General features: G+C 41.1%; 1 protein-coding gene and 1 long non-coding RNA gene across 3 annotated transcripts in view; one reads left to right on the top strand and one right to left on the bottom strand.

Moving 5' to 3' along the window:
- Positions 1-17,633, bottom strand: part of LOC111867606 (regulating synaptic membrane exocytosis protein 1) — a 395,538-nt gene that overhangs the window by 57,632 nt on the left and 320,273 nt on the right. For both annotated transcript variants that reach the window (XM_033752742.1, XM_033752743.1), the window contains exons 15-17: positions 12,980-13,104; positions 10,284-10,396; positions 9,105-9,193 (exon numbers count right to left, since the gene is read on the bottom strand). In XM_033752742.1, the coding sequence (XP_033608633.1) occupies positions 9,105-9,193; positions 10,284-10,396; positions 12,980-13,104 (327 nt within the window). The remainder of the gene's footprint in view (positions 1-9,104; positions 9,194-10,283; positions 10,397-12,979; positions 13,105-17,633) is intronic.
- LOC117282566 overlaps positions 1-17,633 on the top strand; it is a 189,889-nt gene that overhangs the window by 63,014 nt on the left and 109,242 nt on the right. The gene's annotated exons all lie outside the window — the stretch shown is intronic.

Below are 17,633 nucleotides of genomic sequence, written 5' to 3'. Positions count from 1 at the left end.
AGTTACGTGATACGTGGTAGGTCATACCCCTGGCCCTCATGGCGGCGGTCGTTATATCTTAGGAAATACGTCAACATTCTATTCCGCGTGTTTCCTACAGTCAGAGCCAGACAATGAGCTCCAGCTGCGGAAACCTGAGGGCAGAAATTATATTTTACGGTTCTCACTGACTGGCTGCTAAATTGCTGCCAGTCCTCGCCAGTTCAGTGATTCTTGGTTCCGAGTCCCACGGGAATCGCGACCATATTTTACTGTCTTACGGCTCTGGGAGCTTTCAAATCGCTCTTCCTTTGTTATATGTTCCTCGAAGCGAGTGAAGTGCTGACGCTTTCGGAATTAGATTAATTTCATACAAGTAAAAAAATAAAAGGTAAAGTTGTCCCTCTTCTTAATTAATTAAGCACCAAAATATGAAGATGTATGAGGACTAGAGGAATAGCTGCACTAGATGGAAGTGAGTGGCTACCTTCACGTTCCGGTCGCTTTACCCCTGGGGAAAGAGTTACCGAGAACTTATTGGATAAAAGGTTGGGTGGGCCCCAGAACCGGTCTGGACGCTGTGGAATAAAGAACAATCTGTTACCCCTACCGGGAATCGAAACCCAGCCATCCAGCCCATAGTCCGTCGCTACAGGACTGAGCTGCCCGGCTTCCCAGTGCATACGAGCGCGAGACAAATATCCCCGAATGAAGGAGGCGCAAAGGACGACTTATATCCAATCCCACTAAGTTATGAAGTCCTCAGAGCGGCGACGGTGTAGAACACAGTCGTCTGGGATGTGACATAGTGTGGTCTGATGTATAGGTATCAAAATTTCGGAGGAAACTACTGCTGCAGTCTTCAGGGTAGGAGCTACATCCGGAAGATTGAGCCAGTATGTTCCTCTGAAATAGCGGTCACTGCATCAGTACCAGAATGCGGAATGTGTCCCTGATTTATTGATTCGTAAGGCCTACACTGAAGACGAGAACAACAGGTTTCCCCGAAACGTCCAAAACTACTAAGTTTATGGAGCAAAAGAGTATGAGGAAGTTTTTCAGAGGCCTGGCTGAGGTCAAAGTAAATTGAATCGGCTTGCCGTTGTGAACGGACAGAAGCTGTGATAAAGTTTAAGTTAGTTAATTGCTTGCAGTAAACTTCGATTTAGTGAAACCCTGCTGATATAGGTGAAGTTTAAATTTAAAATAAAAAGAAAAATACTCATGTATTTCACTCTAAAAATTTTGAAAAAATGGTTTCAAATTGTGATTGGTCTGTAATTAATAAGGGGCACGCGGTAGCATAGTTGGTTGAGGCACTATGATACAAGCCGGAAGGTAACGGGTTCAAGTCCCGATGAGGTCATTGAATCTTTTTCAATTAACCTAATTCTTCCACCCGCACTATGGCCCTGGGGTCGACTCAGCCTCTAACAGAAATGAGTGCCAGGAATTAATAAAACAATTATCCTGGGGAGTAAAGCGCGGCCGGCGCGTAAGGCTGACAACCTTTCCGCCATCTCTGAGCCGATTGTCTAGATAATGTGGGACCCTCAACGTCTCACAACCCAGTGGGCCTTCACGGCCTGTTACAGGGATAGCTTTACTTTTTTTTTACTTTATTGTAATTAGTAATTAGAGCACCGCCACCTTTCTTGTAAGCAAGAACGAAGGCAGCTTGCTTCCGCAGAGTAGGAAACTTATAAATTAATATTAAAAATATGACTCAAAGAGGGACAAAAATCTGTGAGCAGCCTTCAGAGATAAAACTGGAGATTTCATCTGGATCGACGCTTCGACGGGCTTAGACGTCGAATTTACTTCTTAACGTCAGAGTCGGAAATCGAAGGAACGTTTAAAAAATCACAGAAAGTAGAATGAGCAGTGTTTGGAATAGCAACAGAAGAGAGACAGATAGAACCTAAGGAAATGATCCGCAAAGTCTTCAAAAATACATCGAAGCTGCGTTATTACATTTTCACCAATTTTGAATTGAGTGACAGCATGACCATTCTTTTTAAAGTTAGAAACGCACTTGCAAAATTCCTTAGGTTCAGTTTTTAGATTTTAACCAACTAAACCTGTCTGTTTTAATTGTGGCTTTATCCAATTAACACTATAGTTGTGATCAGAATTTGATTTCTTGTATCTTCTGAAGTGTTAATATTTTAAATAATTAGATCATCAATGCGGAAGGGTATAAGTTTTGGTTCTTATGTAAGGAAGGGCTAAATGTATAGCTTCATGTACTATGGAAGAGAGATCATTCACTGCAGAATCGACGGAATTTTCTTTTAGACCAGTCAGAACGACGTAAGACATGAGAGAGCAGCAGTTAATCTCCTTGAGCGCAGCTGCGGTGAGTGGGCAGGAAGACACGATGACAGTCGAGAGTTAAATTGAAACCAAGAAGTGGCGAATGGTGCTCATCGGGAGTGACCACAAGAGAGCTTGAAACAGAAGTGCTCATGTCTCTAATACCTCAGAACACTAAATGGAGTAGTGCACTATTTATGATAGAGCTATTACGTTGATTAAGAGCAAGAAAACAGATGGTTTTGTGAATTAAATTTCGTTTAATTTTATTGTAGCACTGAGAATTGAGACGGGTACGCAGTTGCGTAGTTGGTCGAGGCACTATGCTGAAAGTCGGTAGGTCGCGGGTTCAAGTCCCAATGAGCTCATTGGATTTCTTTCAATTGATCTAATCCTTCCAGCTGCACTATGGCCCTGGGGTCGACTCAGCCTCTAAGAGAAATGAGTACCAGTAATATTCTTTGAATATTCTTGGGGGTAAAGGGCGGACGGCGCATAAGGCTGACAACATTTCCGCCATCTATTAGCCGATTGTGTAGAAATTGTGGGAACCTCAACGTCTCATAGCCCAATGGGCCTCCACGGCTTGTTACAGGGATACCTTTACTTTACTGAGAATTGAGAAGTGGCGCGGCACTAATCCAGTCTTAAGACAGGCACAATAAAGTCACGGAATGTGATTATCTGATGCTGATGTGCACTGAAATTTCTTAAAAAAAGGAATTGTCAATAATTGTGATATTACAATCAGGACGAATGTAATGATTTCTTATTAGTGGATAGAAATTGTCACTGACAGGTATTTCGATCCACACACATTCTTTAACCGACCGTTTATCAAGGGTCTGTCTTCGTGGTAACTCGTTAGACCTCCCGTTGCCCGGCAACGGTTAGACATGCCATAATAGTTTCAAGGTCATGACACCGCATGACACTTTGTAATAAATTTGAAACTGCAATCAGTACTCCACCTCCACGAGTTGTGTGGGAATTTTAATAGCCTCTGTCTGCGCGAAATGCAGAACAAGAGGTCGGGAAATGGTTACGACTAAACATCGTGTCAATTAGTCAGTTTCAGTAAAGCTGTAAATTTTGTAGTTAGAAACGTAAATACTGTCTGCGAATCCAGCACGNATTAAAGAGCGAAATACAAAATATGACAGTCTATATAATAGCAATAGCCAGTCACGGTAGCCTAGCGGTCTAAGGCATGTACTGTCTTCGCTCGCTTGGAAACCGGGATCGTGGGTTTGAATCCTACTCTGGGCATTGATGTTTAGTTTGTGTGTGTAGGTTTTTCTGTGTTTGTGTACAGGTAGAGGCCTTGCGATGAGCTGATCACCCGCCCAAGGAGTCCTACCGAATTTGTAAGATCTAGAAAAACCGAAGTGAACGGAGCTCATGGAGGTAGGCCTAGGCCCACTGGGGCTGTAGTGACAAGGGAAAAAATATAATAGCAATAAATTAATAACAATTCCAAGAAATATTGAAGTTAGCTTTAACAGGCGAGAAAATAAAATAAGTACATTTCCAATAGTTATACCACTTGTGGTGAGAAAGGACAATACATGTACATACACACATATACGTTGATGATAATGATAATAATAATAATAACTCAGTTACTAATTATAATAATAACTCCATCAACACAAATCAAACCTATCATTGAGAAGTGAGAAAATTAAAATTTATACAATTAGTATTTTGATTGGAATAACCATGGCAGCAATAAAATATAAAACAATTCAAGTTTTAAATGGATCAATGTATAAACATATTAATTTATCCCAAATTTTGTTTATTTACATGCTAAATATGATTGAGAGAAATGGCCCCGAATGCAAATATGTCGAGATCTTTACCCACCCCATTGGCAGCACAGGTGCACCGAGCAGAAGGACAGTGTTTATTAGAGGGACAATAATAACAATAATAGAAGACGGGATAGCGCAGTCGGTATAGCGACTGGCTACGGGCTGGACGGCCAAGGGTCGGAGTTCGAGCTCTGGTAGGGGCAAGATTTTTCTCCTCTTCACGTCGTCCAGGCTGGTACTGTACTTTTGCCCACCCAGCCTCCTACCCAATGGCTACCGGGGGCTCTTTTCCTGGGGTAAAGCGGCTGCGGCCTGAAGCTGACCACTCATCTCCAATTAGTGCCGAGGTCAAGAAAACGTGGATCTATACATCTGCTCCCCCATACGTCTCCACAACGTAGTGCTGAATTAGTTAAGCACAGGGACAACTTTATGTTTATAATAATAAACTATATATTACTTAAGAAAACATATCAGTGACCTTCTGGGTCAGTCCACTATAGTTATGGGGATAAGGGTCATTAATTTCATTGTTTCTTATCCACTTCTTGCAGGAACGTAGTTGTGTGAGCTTCCTCATGGTCGATGATGAATATAAACAGAGGTTTCCAATCATCAGTCAATGCCTACAGGGAGAAAACGTGACGACAGGAGCTAGGTATCGTCACTATTGCTGACAGTGCATTATCTCCAGCAAATTAGTGGTCTGCAATCCGCCTGACAATGCAGTATCTGAATCCTGGATAGTGTAGGAAAAGCAGCACTACTGTAAATAGCGGACGGCTACAGTTGTGTTCAGTATAGGTCCCATTCTGCATACAGACATCTGTGTCAAAAATCAGTTCCCATCACAAAGCACCAGTTGATCAATAGTATAGGTTTTTGGACTTTAGGTCTAATACAGAAGGTCCAATCCACAATTTCATCGTCGCGATTTGGTCCACTGTAAAAGTCGTATGATCGAAAGTCCAATTGTTTTACATATTTTTCTAGCCTAATCCAAACCGTTATAATCGTAAAATACATTCCGTCCACTTACGGTGTAATAATTAAAAATACTCTTGTGTTCTAAGTAAGGTAAATGTAAATTTGTCCCTGTGCTTAACTAATTAAGCGCTATGACATGAAGGCGTAGGGGGGAGTTGATGTATAGATCCGTATTTTGTTGACCTAGGCACTAATTGGAGGTGAGTGGTCTCTTTACTCCCGGGGAAATTGCCCCGGGTACCCACTGGATAGGAGGCTGGGCGGGGCTCAGGCTTATTTTGGAAACTTAAGCGTATATGGGAGGATAATACGAAACTAAATATTAAAGAAATAAGTTTTGATTATTTAATATTTTAATGTTTTGCACAGAATTTTATACGTTTGCATTACTAAACAACATGCATGACCTCCCCAAATGTAAACTTTGGTCAGGGTATGAGAAAATAGCAGGAAAATAGAGTGTGTGTGAATATTTCACCTGATAATGGCCGTAAAGGGCCGAAACATGTTGTAAAATAATATATAAGTTTGTACACGAATTGTGGGACCGAACCAATAACACAGGATAATTCATAAATTTCTCCGGAAACTCCGACAATAATTTAGAATCATCGCCCAATTGTGGCCATATATTTGGTCTAATTCTAAATTATTGTCAGTATTTCCGGAGGGATTTATGAATTACCCTGTAAGATGTTCACACACAACGTGACGCTGAAATACAATATTCCAAATAAGATATGAGGTTGCAGAATGGGACCAGTGGTATGGTCTTGTGTATACGATAATGTACCTTAGAATTCCACAATGATCGGGGAATTTCTCGACTAGCTCGGCAAATATTATATTTCATAGAAGGAATTTTCTTCATGAGGCTAGTTACATACCGTATGTTAGTACGCAATACATTCTCTTAAACAAGACACAAGGGAGGGGAGACGGGATAGCTCAGTCGGTATAGCGACTGGCTACAAGATGGACGACCGAGGAGTCGATTTCGAGTCCCGGTAGGGTCAAGAATTGTTTCTTCCCTACGTCGTTCAGACCGGCTCCGGGGTCCACACAACACCTATCCAAATGGTACAGAGGGCTCTGTCCCCGGGGGTAAAGCGGCCGGGGCGTAATACTGACCACTCAGCTCCAGCTAGTGCCTAGGTCAAGAAAATGTGGGTCTATACACCCACCCCCATACGCCTTCATGGCGTAGTGCTTAATTACCGTATTTACGCATGTATAGGCCGCAGCACAATTTTCAGACAGAAATTATAGAAAAAATAATTTTCTTGGAATATTATTTCAGGAGTAGAACACTCTGTATTACTAATTATGAATATATTTTTTTAAATGAAGTGTGATTTCGAATATTTCGAATATAAGCGGCACCCCAGTTTTCCTCTTGAATTTTTGGCAAAAATTGTGCGGCCTATACATGCGTAAATATGGTAGTTAAGCACAGGGTAAACTTTACCTATTTAAGGCAAAAGGAAACCTCAATTTTTATGGATATTTACAGAAAATATCAAATAACGTAAGAACGCAGACCTAGAAACGAATGCTAAAACACTTCAGTTATTCAAACAGTCTTTCGTTGTAATGGGTATGGCGGTTCTAATTAAATTCCTTAACCTGATCACCTAAGCAGGAAATGTAATCGCGCTAGGCAGCCCATCACGAGACGTATGAAGCCAGGTTTTGCTAGACTTGGTTTTAATGATAATCCATGAGATAATGTAATTACTTAGTGTTGAATGACCTCTGAATGTACACGACGAACAGGGAAAGATGCAAATTGTGGTCCGAAAAGTGCCAACTTTTGACGATAGAGGGTGTCGCGTGGTTAGCGTAACGGATTCCCACGGCCGTTAATCTCGTTTTTCTAGACCTGAGCCGCTACTTTTCCATTTAAGTAGCTCCTAAATTATCCTCACGAGGCTGAGTGGACCCCGTTCCAGACCCACTATTTCTCAGAAAATCTGGTAACGCCGGAAATCGAACCCGGGACCTATGGATCTGTAGTCAGGAACTCTGACCACTAGACCACAGAGTTCGCCGACAAGGGACGGTAGCTCGGTCGGTATAGTTCGCTTGCGGACTGAAGCCATGGAGTTTGTTTTGGTCCAAAAGAGAGTAATTAATTGAAATCTCATATGTGAAAGCTATATTAAATATCCACTGTTTCAGCTGTCAAAGTTGCGGATAAAATTAGTTGTACATGCGTTATGCTATCTGCTTTCAGTCACTTGGGAAATCGGAAAATAAAATTCGATTCTGTTCAATTTTTGGGTGGGAAGGGGGACATCCTGTAGAATAAGAGGTCACTGCAGATGATTTCGGCATTCCCCCGGAGTACTTACGAATATAATAAAGGAGTCGGAATGCCCTTCGACCAACAGAGATTTGAACCTGGTATCTTCCAAAAGGAAGTCAGATGCAGAGTAAATAATCAAGTGTAGTTGGATGTGGGAAGTGAAGTAAATATGGCCCAAGACTGACAACTTGCTTCAAAAACAAATAAATTACGAATGAATTATGAATTTTGCCTCCATCTTCAGGGTCAGCAAGAAACCAGCGTGACGCAAGTAGGAAAAAGCTTGCTTTGTCTTTTACCTGATACAAGCTGGTTTCTTGCTTGATATATTCTTCGACCCTGAAAATGGAGGCGACATGTTCCTCCGAAACGTTGGTTGACTTACAATGGACTATAGAGCGTTGTGTTCTAGAAGACAAAAATCTTTCTGTAGACACTGTCAGCTTTCTGTGAATGCCATCCACTGACTCGTTGTCTACCAACGGGAAATCTGTTACAGGTTTATCTTGTAACGTCCATCAGGACTAGAAATAAAGCTATCCTTGTGGTTAATTACGTGCTGGCATAGAAACATGAGAGGGAATGGAGGTATCTCTTCCACGCATTCTTAACCCCGGCACTAGATTGAGTTAAGTAATCAATTTCACGCCTGAGCAACTTACTGCCAGGGAAGGACCCCCTGGTACCCACTAGATAGGTTACTGGGTGTTCCCTGGAGTCTCTTCACTCTATAGAGAGGAAGGAAATCGTCTTCCTGCTAGGATTCTAATGCTTAATTGCCCAGGTTATTTTCAAGTGTCTGCACTGATTGAGCTACACTGGCTTCCGTTAGTTTTCAATTTAAGTATCTTGACAGGTTTTTCATGGTTTTCTTTAGTCCCTCCAGGAAAATTCCTGAAAAGTACTTCAAATTAATCCATAAGAGCTTTATCTGAATTCTTTTCAATTCAGTAATCAGTGATGGCACTGAACTTCTGACAGAGTCATTAACTAAATATTTTTTTCTACTGGTGATACAGCCCCAATTTGGTGCCTTGACATACCTCTCCGTTTCACTTCGGTTTACTAGATATTAGACATTCGGAAGGACTCTTTGTGGGTAATCAGCTCATGGCAAGGCCTCCACCTATACACAAAAACAGAAAAACGTGCCACGCGCACACACACAAACACTAAACATTCATGTCTAAGTGGGATTTGAACCCACGATATCGGTTTCCGAGCGAGCGGAGACAGTTCATGCTTAAGACCGCTCGGCTACCGTGACCGGCTGCTGCACCAAGTCACGGCTTCCGAGCGAGCGAAGACAGTGCATGCTTAAGACCGCTCGGCTACCGTGACCGTCGACTAAATCTTATAAATAAATAAAAACATAAATAAAAGAGGGAAGAAACACAAAAAGAGAGAAGGGAAGAATGAAAGAAAAAAGAGGTAAATAAATAAATTAATTATTAACCACTTCCCGATGTGAAGTAGGGCAGAATGTTCAGCAATCCTGTGCCCACAAGCAGCAGTGTCAGATCTTAACAAGATTCGAATTTTTGTTCTCATCCTGTGGGAGTGCTGATGCGTATATGCAATTTACCATTCAATCATAAACCAGCGTTGATCTGCGTCACCTGTGAGAAGCAGCGCTTGGCGTGATTATGTACCCCCAGTAAACATATGAAGAGAGTAAATCAGGTTTGCCAACTCACCGAGCTGCATTCCTAAAGACTCTCCCTGCTGCGACTTTCTGGAACCTGAAACCGAGGCACTTGGATCGTCCAGGAGGTCGCACATTCGCCTGAAATAAAAGAGAATTTTTTTTTCATTTCGTGCTTCCTGTTGTGTTATTATGTACATAGCTCAAGCGGTTAGTCGCTGGCTTCCCACCGCGGCGGCCCGGGTTCGATCCCGGTTCTGGTCAAGTGGGATTTGTGGTGAACGAAGAGGCGCTGGGGCAGGTTTTCTCCGAGTACTTCGGTTTCCCCTGCCAATCTTCATTCCACCAATTGCTCCACAATCACCCTCACCTATCATCTGGGGCTGGTAGAATAAGCCAGAAGTAGCCGCAGTACAAGGGACTTAGTATCACCCCACTAGCAATAAAATATACAATTTCTTTATTAAAGTCTGTCACAACACAACAATATAAAGGTGAAGGCTAAAATTAACTTAGCTACATGTTTCGGGCCATGAAGCCATCATCAGGCAAACACATGATCACCATATTCACACACCACTGAACTTCAGTTGCGATGGTACAGCTGGATACTTGATAATACATTATAAAATACACGGTATAGGAGTACAATGAACTGTAAACTTATTAAAACGAAAGTTATGACATAAAATAAGGTTAAAACTCTTCATGTGAAATTCTATATCATCAAGTCATTTTGTTGCAATTTTGTTATATTTCCGCGGATATAATGGTATATTCAGACTTGCTTGGAGGCCCGTGGTATGGATGTGGTATAGTTTTGACGTTAATTGTTTGCCTCATCTTACAATGGGTTTGTCCGTTCTGTAGGGCCGCGCTTCACTCCCCAGAAAAATTATTTAATTAATGCGGTAGCGAAGTTGTTTGAGGTGCTATGCTACAAGCCGGAAGGTTATGGGTTTAATTTCCGATGATGTCACTGGATTCTTTTCAATTAACCTAACCCTTCCAGCCGCACTATGACCCTGGGTCGATTCATCCTCTAACAGAAATGAGCACCAGGTATATACATATACAATTTTTGCTTAGAATGGCCGAAACTATAACCTCCCAGAATATTGACCTTTCCTCCTGGGACACCCTATGAAGGTACTAGGTGTAAAAGCTTAGAGAATTGTTTTTGAAATATTTTTAAAAGGGTCTTAAATGGAAGGAGAAACAGTGTACTCACAGGTCAGTGCCATGCTCCACTAGTAACTCGGCGACCTCCCCCGTTCGGTCCATGACAGCACACACTTCCTCAAAACTGCGGTCCACAAGCGGAACACCGTCCCACTCCAGCACCTGGTGACACAACACAGAACACGTGAGACTCAGCCTTACCGGAGTAAGTTCAAGCGGTGCCAGGTTCGAATCTATGCCTTGACGCTGTCTGTCCGCACAGAGGATATTAATTTGTTAACTTACAACGACGATGACAGGACAACACACTGAAATAGGCCATGAGCAATTCCTCCTCAGTCCTCAACATTCAAATAAACCCATTATCGTTTCACATCATTTAGCGTTAAATAAGAGCTGCAGTTGACACAGCATCGTTAAATCCAAGCTTATTCTTCAGATTTGTAACACACTGCTCCAAAATATGTCGTCTGATTGAGTATTGGACAATTTATAGACGTTTTTCAACTGAATAGCTTATATATCGTTGAATGATAAGACTATTGTGAATAATGAATTGGAAAGGACGTTGAAGAAGAAACTTTGGCTTGTTTTAACGTACAGCACTCAGATGAAGTAACTGAGAAAAACGGAAATCCTGTTAGAATAGCGAACACCTAGATCGAGATTCGAGTCAGATACTCCAAAATATGAACTATTCGACCATTGTAGTTAATTCGAGTCCGCCTGGTACACGGAAATTGTTCCATAAGGTTCGTCGAAAAATTTTGTAAGAGTGGATTATTTTGTGTGCTAACGTAAATTTAAGACAATTGGTTGCCATATCTGTGATTCATTTTTCTTTTCTTAAACTCTTTGTTGTAGTCTGTTCCAGTGTAACAGACATTGGCAAAACTCGGTGGCCTGTAGTCCGCAAGCGAACTATATCGACCGTGCAACCGCCGCTTGTCGGCGAAGTTAGTGCCAACTTTTGCCGATAGAGGGTGTCACGTGGTCAGCGCAACGGCTTCCCACGGCCGTTAATCTCGGTTTTCTAGACCGGAGCATCTATGAAACAGTTCCTCAGTTATCCTCACAAGGCTGAGTGGACCCCGTTCCAGACCCACTACTTCTAAGAAAATCTGGTAGCGCAGGGAATCGAACCCGGTATCTCTGGATCTGTAGCCAGGAACTCTGACCAAATACCACAGAGGCTTATATATATTGCCTGTAATATGTACACAAAGGCAACAGTTGTGTCTGAAAGTTCAAGGGCCGCTTTTCTTCGCCCGCACCATTTAAACCCCTGCAATGAATCGTCCTGACTAATCGCTTTACAGCGGAGGTGGAGAAGTTGCCGCCCTATCGCGGCGATGCTTTCTCTAGTCATGAACCGACTGGATGGGTTCGGCATTGCTAGCTTTAGGAATGAAATAGTCGAATGGATCGATTTTTGTTAAATAATTCCATGGATCAGAATTATTACTGAGAAGATGAAAGTTTTCAGCTTGACAGGAAATACCCTTTTTTTTTCATGCAATCTAAAATCGCACTGCAATATTCGGTGTTCCACGAATTTTAAATTAAGTGGTTTGAATGTTATTAGGGAGGACCAACACACGAACAAATGTCAATTATAACATTAACTAAAACAATTCTAGACGAATATAGAACTTTCAAATTCGCACCCTTTAAAACGCAATGGCTGCTATATTTACTATCTGTTTTAACACTATATGTAAGTAAAGCTATCCCTGTACCAGGCCGTGGAAGCCCATAGGGTTGTGAGACGTTGAGGGTCCCACATTATCTAGACAATCGGCTCAAAGACAGCGGTAAGGATGAGTACCAGGAATTAATTAAATCATTTTCCTGGGGAATAAAGCGCGGCCGGCGCGTAAGGCTGACAACCTTACCGCCATCTTTGAGCCGATTGTTTAGATAATGTGGGACCCTCAACGTCTATTGGCCTTCACAGCCTTGTACAGGGATAGCTTTACTCTTTACTTTACTTTAACACTATATAACTCGGCATTTTTCCCACAGTGTATTTATTTATTTTTGGAGTATTTTAAAATGTATTTATGTGTTTAATATGATTATCGGAATAAACAGAAACTATTTGTGTATCTGCATTTTATACTGGAGAAGCAGCTAGTTTCTTGTGCAGCAGGAAACTGAGTTCTCAAATATTATTTAGAAAATATATTGTCATAACTAATGTACGCTCGTATTATGTTCTCAACAATAAAGATAACAGTTGTTATGGGAACGTGAAGGAACCTTTAAATTCCTTAGTGTCCAGACTTTTCGCTAGATATCAATTGGAGACCAGAATGCCTTGCGACATTCACATCACAGGGTCTTCACATATTTCTCTCTGAAACAAAATCTGAGACGGTTTCCAAGTTACAAGTTATTACTTCATGCTCCTACATAGCCTTCCCTATTTAAATGCATCAGAATTAGATGTTTCCTTCTGCAGACCCCCAAATTACCTAGCCAAATTATGAAACTCTCAGTTAACCGGAAGACCACAATTCTACAGTCTCTTTCTACAACGCTAAAACTTACCACCTGAATTTAATCAACGAATTCGTTCATAAAAACCAAGGCTAGTGAGTATTGCTCAGGTCATGGATGACTTCCGTACTCGGAAGTGACGTACATGGCTTATCGTGCCCCCCCTTCTCCCAGTTTGTGCTTCAAAGTGTTAAGTTTTCGGGCTCCATGCCACCTAAGCTTCTAAAGCGTGGTTGCTCTTACCTTGTCACCTTGCTGGAGGCCACCTTTCTCTGCGGGACCACCGGGTACGGTCCAGACGATGTAGGCAAAGAGTCTCCCGTCACTTCCGGTCTTGCCGCCCACAACCCGCATCCCGAAGCCTCTGGCTGCCACATCACACCACAGTTACAAGTATCCGCCATGACAACAGTTTCATTCATCACTAACCAGCATGTACGTGTACATCATATAAGCTACTGTAAAGGAATATACGTATACATAATGGTAACAAGGTAAAGCTATCCCTGTAACAACCGTGTAAGCCCATGGGGTTGTGAGACGTCAAAAGTCCCATATTTTCCAGACAATCGGCTCACAAATGGCGGTGAGGTTTACAGCCTTACGCACCGGCCGCCCTTTACCATCATGAAGATTCCTGGTACTCATTTCTGTTAGAGACTGAGTCCATGCGAGGGCCATAGTGCGGCTGGTAGGATTAAGTCAAACTAATTCTAATAACGTCATCGAGAATCGAACCCGCGACCTTCCGCCTTACAACATAGTGCCACAACCAAATACCCTACCGCGTGCTACTTAGGACATAATGATTTTCCGAAAACCAGTCATAATTCTAAAATATCGCAAATGGAGACCATTGTAATATGAGAAATATAGGGTTACGTTCCTGGCGATCAGGGCTGAGACTTACTCTTCAATATTTTAACCCATAATACGATATAATTCTGTATTATAAAGTCACCGAAGGAACGTCATATAAGAAAGCATTAAATATTAAAAATATTAAAAGTAAGTTAATTAATAATGGGTCACGCGGTAACGCAGTTGGTTCAGGCACTATGTTAAAAGCTGGAAGGTCGCGGGTTCGATTCCCCTATTAGTTGGGTTTTTCAATTTATCTTATCCTGGGGTCGACTAAGCCTCTAACAGAAATAAATACAAGGGAATCTTCCTGGGGTAAAGGGTGGCCGGCGGGTAAATCTGACAACCTTACCGATATCTATGAGCCGATTTTCTAGAAAATGTGGGAGTCTCGACGTCTCACAACCGTATGGGCCTCCACGGCCTGTTACAGGGATAGCTTTTTCTTACCTTTAAGTTAATTAATACAGAGTGATTTTAAATTATTATCGAGGATTCCGTTTATAGGTCACGGGAGAATCACCTTGTATTTTATCGTGGATCGTTAAGAGCTTCAATTCGAGCCACCAGAGCATTACAATGTGGCCCAGGTTTGAATTCAAGTTTCTACTTAAGTCCAAAAATTCGGAAGGTAAACCTAAAGGGTTTCCACTTAAATGGGATCGTTGAGTTTGGAAATCGTAGACCGAGGCACGTCTTAGTCGGAATTATTAACTGACATATTGTGTTTTCGAGTGTTGTTATTATAACATTCTAACACATTACATTACAATTAAATGTTATACGAGTGATAAGAACTAGTAACTTCTGGAATGTGTCAAATAGAATTTCACATCCGTTTCGGAGGAATATACTTTAGTTATCGAAGAGTAATGAAGAAAGAGCTCTGATTTCTACTTGCTTCATGCCAGTTCATGGCAGCGTAGTTGGTTGAGGGGCTATGCTGCAAGCCGGAAGGTCGCGTGTTCAAGTCCCGAATAGGTCATTGGATTTTTTCAGTTGACCTAATCCTGCCAGCCGCACTATGCCCTGGGGTTTACTCAGCCTCTAACAGAAATGAGTACCAGGAATTAATTAAATACGCGCGGCCGGCACGTAAGGCTGACAACCTTACCGCCATCTTTGAGCCGATTGTCTAGATAATGTGGGACCCTCAACGTCTCACAGCCCTATGGGCCTTTACGGCCTGGTACAGGGAGAGCTTTACTTTTTTACTTTCATGCCAGTTGCTTGCTCGGGCTTACTCTTCGAAACAGAAGATATAGTAGGTACGTCACTCCAAAACGTCAGTGAACTTCTGCCATACTACATATGGAACCCATAAGACAGTAAGCTTCGTAGGCACTGCTGTGAGAACCCCCTATCCAGCATATAATGAGGGTGTTTGAGAACATGGTAGTGGGGAAAATATTTCGATCTGAGAGGAATTAAGCAACAGGAGGGTGAAGGACGGTTTCATAATGGCCACATATTACCAGAATGATAAAATTAGGGAAAATCGGGTGGACTTGGTATATAGAACGCCCGGGACAGAAGTGCATAAAATGTTTTCTAATAAAACATGAAAGGATCACTGGGAAATAGAAAGCGTAGATGGAAGCATACTATTAAAATTAGTCCGGATTGGGAATTGTAGAATGGATTAATTTTTTCATGGTCAAGCCGGGTCATATGTCCTCTCCGAGGATCTGAGTGATCAACTTGCAGTACGCCTATATAATCCAACCGAACATATTTCGATCCTGAAGATGGAAGCACAGTTTCTCACGAATGTTGGTATGTAGCTGCATATCTACCAAATGAATAACTAAGTCCTTATAAAGAATCCTCAGCCACTCAAAAAATTCCCACCATTTTACGTAAGCTGTGAATTCATTGCCGTGTTTATACGAACTCCTCAGTGGTCTGTTTTATCTATATGATTCTAGTTCACAACTTCCCACCGTATTTTCTTAAGACCCATTTCAATATTATCCTCTCATCTCTAAATAACATTTCCTAGTGGTATTTATTCCGAGTTTCCTTTCTAATGTACTTTCTCCCATGCGGGCTACATTCCCAGCCCACCTCACCCTCTTCGATCTGGCCATCCTAACATTTTCAAGGAAACCAAATTACGGAGCTCCTTATTGTGTAATATTCTCCAAACTTACATACAAGAAGATGTAATGTTACAACCTAGAAGACCACAATCTGGAAAATTCCTCGATTATTAACATAGGAAGATGGTTTCATATCCTTCTTATGCAATGAATGAGGAAAACATAAAGAAGAAAAGTTGAATCTGAGGTTCTCACAGAAAACTCTCGTATCAGAAATACGAAATTTTGGGTTGTAACGTCGTGTCGTTCCGCAGAAATAGAACAACGTTGCGGAGGAACGCAATGTCTCCATCTTTATGGTCGAAGAATAAGCGAAGCGGGAAAAGAAAGCTCAGCAATAAGCAGACGGTACTATATGAATATCAGATATGACGGCCAGTGTAGATATGAACCTCATGCTCTCGATGGTTCTGCTAAGTTTAGTTACGGAGAAACTGAGAAAATCGTCTCACACGCTTGTATGTTAGGTCTTGTGAAGCATCCTTCAGAAAATTATATACATATATCAGGCCTTGTGAAGCATATTTCAGAAGATTATACCAATGTGTTAGGTCCTATGAAGCACATTTTAGATTATTTTATCGCTGTGTTAGGTCTTTGAAGCATATTTCAGAAGATTATACCAATGTGTTAGGTCCTATGAAGCACATTTTAGATTATTTTATCGCTGTGTTAGGTCTTTGAAGCATATTTCAGAAGATTATACCATTGTGTTAAGTCTTGTGAAGCATACTTCAGAAGATTATATACCATTCAATTAGGTCTTGTGAAGCATATTACAGAAGATTATACCACTGTGTTAAGTCTCGTGAAGCATATTTCAGAAGATTATATACCATTGTATTAGGTCTTGTGAAGCATATTTCAGAAGATTATACCAATGTGTTAGGTCTTGTGAAGCATACTTCAGAAGATTATACAAATGTTTTAGGTCTTGTGAAGCATACTTCAGAATATTTTACCGCTGTGTTAGGTCTTTGAAGCATATTTCAGAAGATTATACCATTGTGTTAAGTCTCGTGAAGCATACTTCAGAAGATTATATACCATTGTATTAGGTCTTGTGAAGCATATTACAGAAGATTATACCACTGTTAAGTCTCATGAAGCATATTTCAGAAGATTATATACCATTATATTAGGTCTTGTGAAGCATATTTCAGAAGATTATACCAATGTGTTAGGTCTTGTGAAGCATACTTCAGAAGATTATACAAATGTGTTAGGTCTTGTGAAGCATACTTCAGAATAATGTTATATTTTAGCGTCCTGTTGCACTGATTTATGTCCATGATTTATTATGACCGTCTTACAGTGCATACATTTATTCACCTTACTCTTCTCTCTTGGACTTCATGTTTCAGCACTAAAGTGCCATCTTCAGGTGCTTTTCTATGCACGTCGAACTACTTCATTGCATGCCCTGTTGACTTTATACTAACTATATATTCGTCATATATAATGATAAATTTTAAAAATTAAGATTGTTCAGGATTTTTCATCCTTATGTCGTATCTCAATACGCGAGTCACACCTATCTTCTTCTATCGGAGTATTCTTCCTATTTTCATGTGTGTGTCTGTAACGTGAAATTGTTATTCATTAATACCGCGTTCTGAATTTTATTTGTTACGTGTGGTATTATGTTTAATACTCACTGTGCTTTGTGTTGTGTCTTGTTCCTGTGACTGCGTGTGTTATACTGCTGGGCCTGCTGGGTATATGTGTGTGTGCTGTCTTCGTTTTGAGTGAGTTATGATGTTGTGGGGGTAGGTGGTGGGGTGTTATGTTATTCTATGTAGATAGTGTGTAATTCGTGGTATATTGGGTTAAAATTTTTTTATCTATATTGTTCATATATGTGTTTTTCTTTGTCGTTCTGTATATATGACAGTTTTCCAATGTGTTTAAGTATTGACCTTTCTTATTTGTTG

Source organism: Cryptotermes secundus, unplaced genomic scaffold (genome assembly GCF_002891405.2).
Source record: "Cryptotermes secundus unplaced genomic scaffold, Csec_1.0 scaffold548, whole genome shotgun sequence".
NCBI classification, from domain to species: domain Eukaryota; kingdom Metazoa; phylum Arthropoda; class Insecta; order Blattodea; family Kalotermitidae; genus Cryptotermes; species Cryptotermes secundus.
This window is presented reverse-complemented; position numbering and strand designations above follow the sequence as displayed.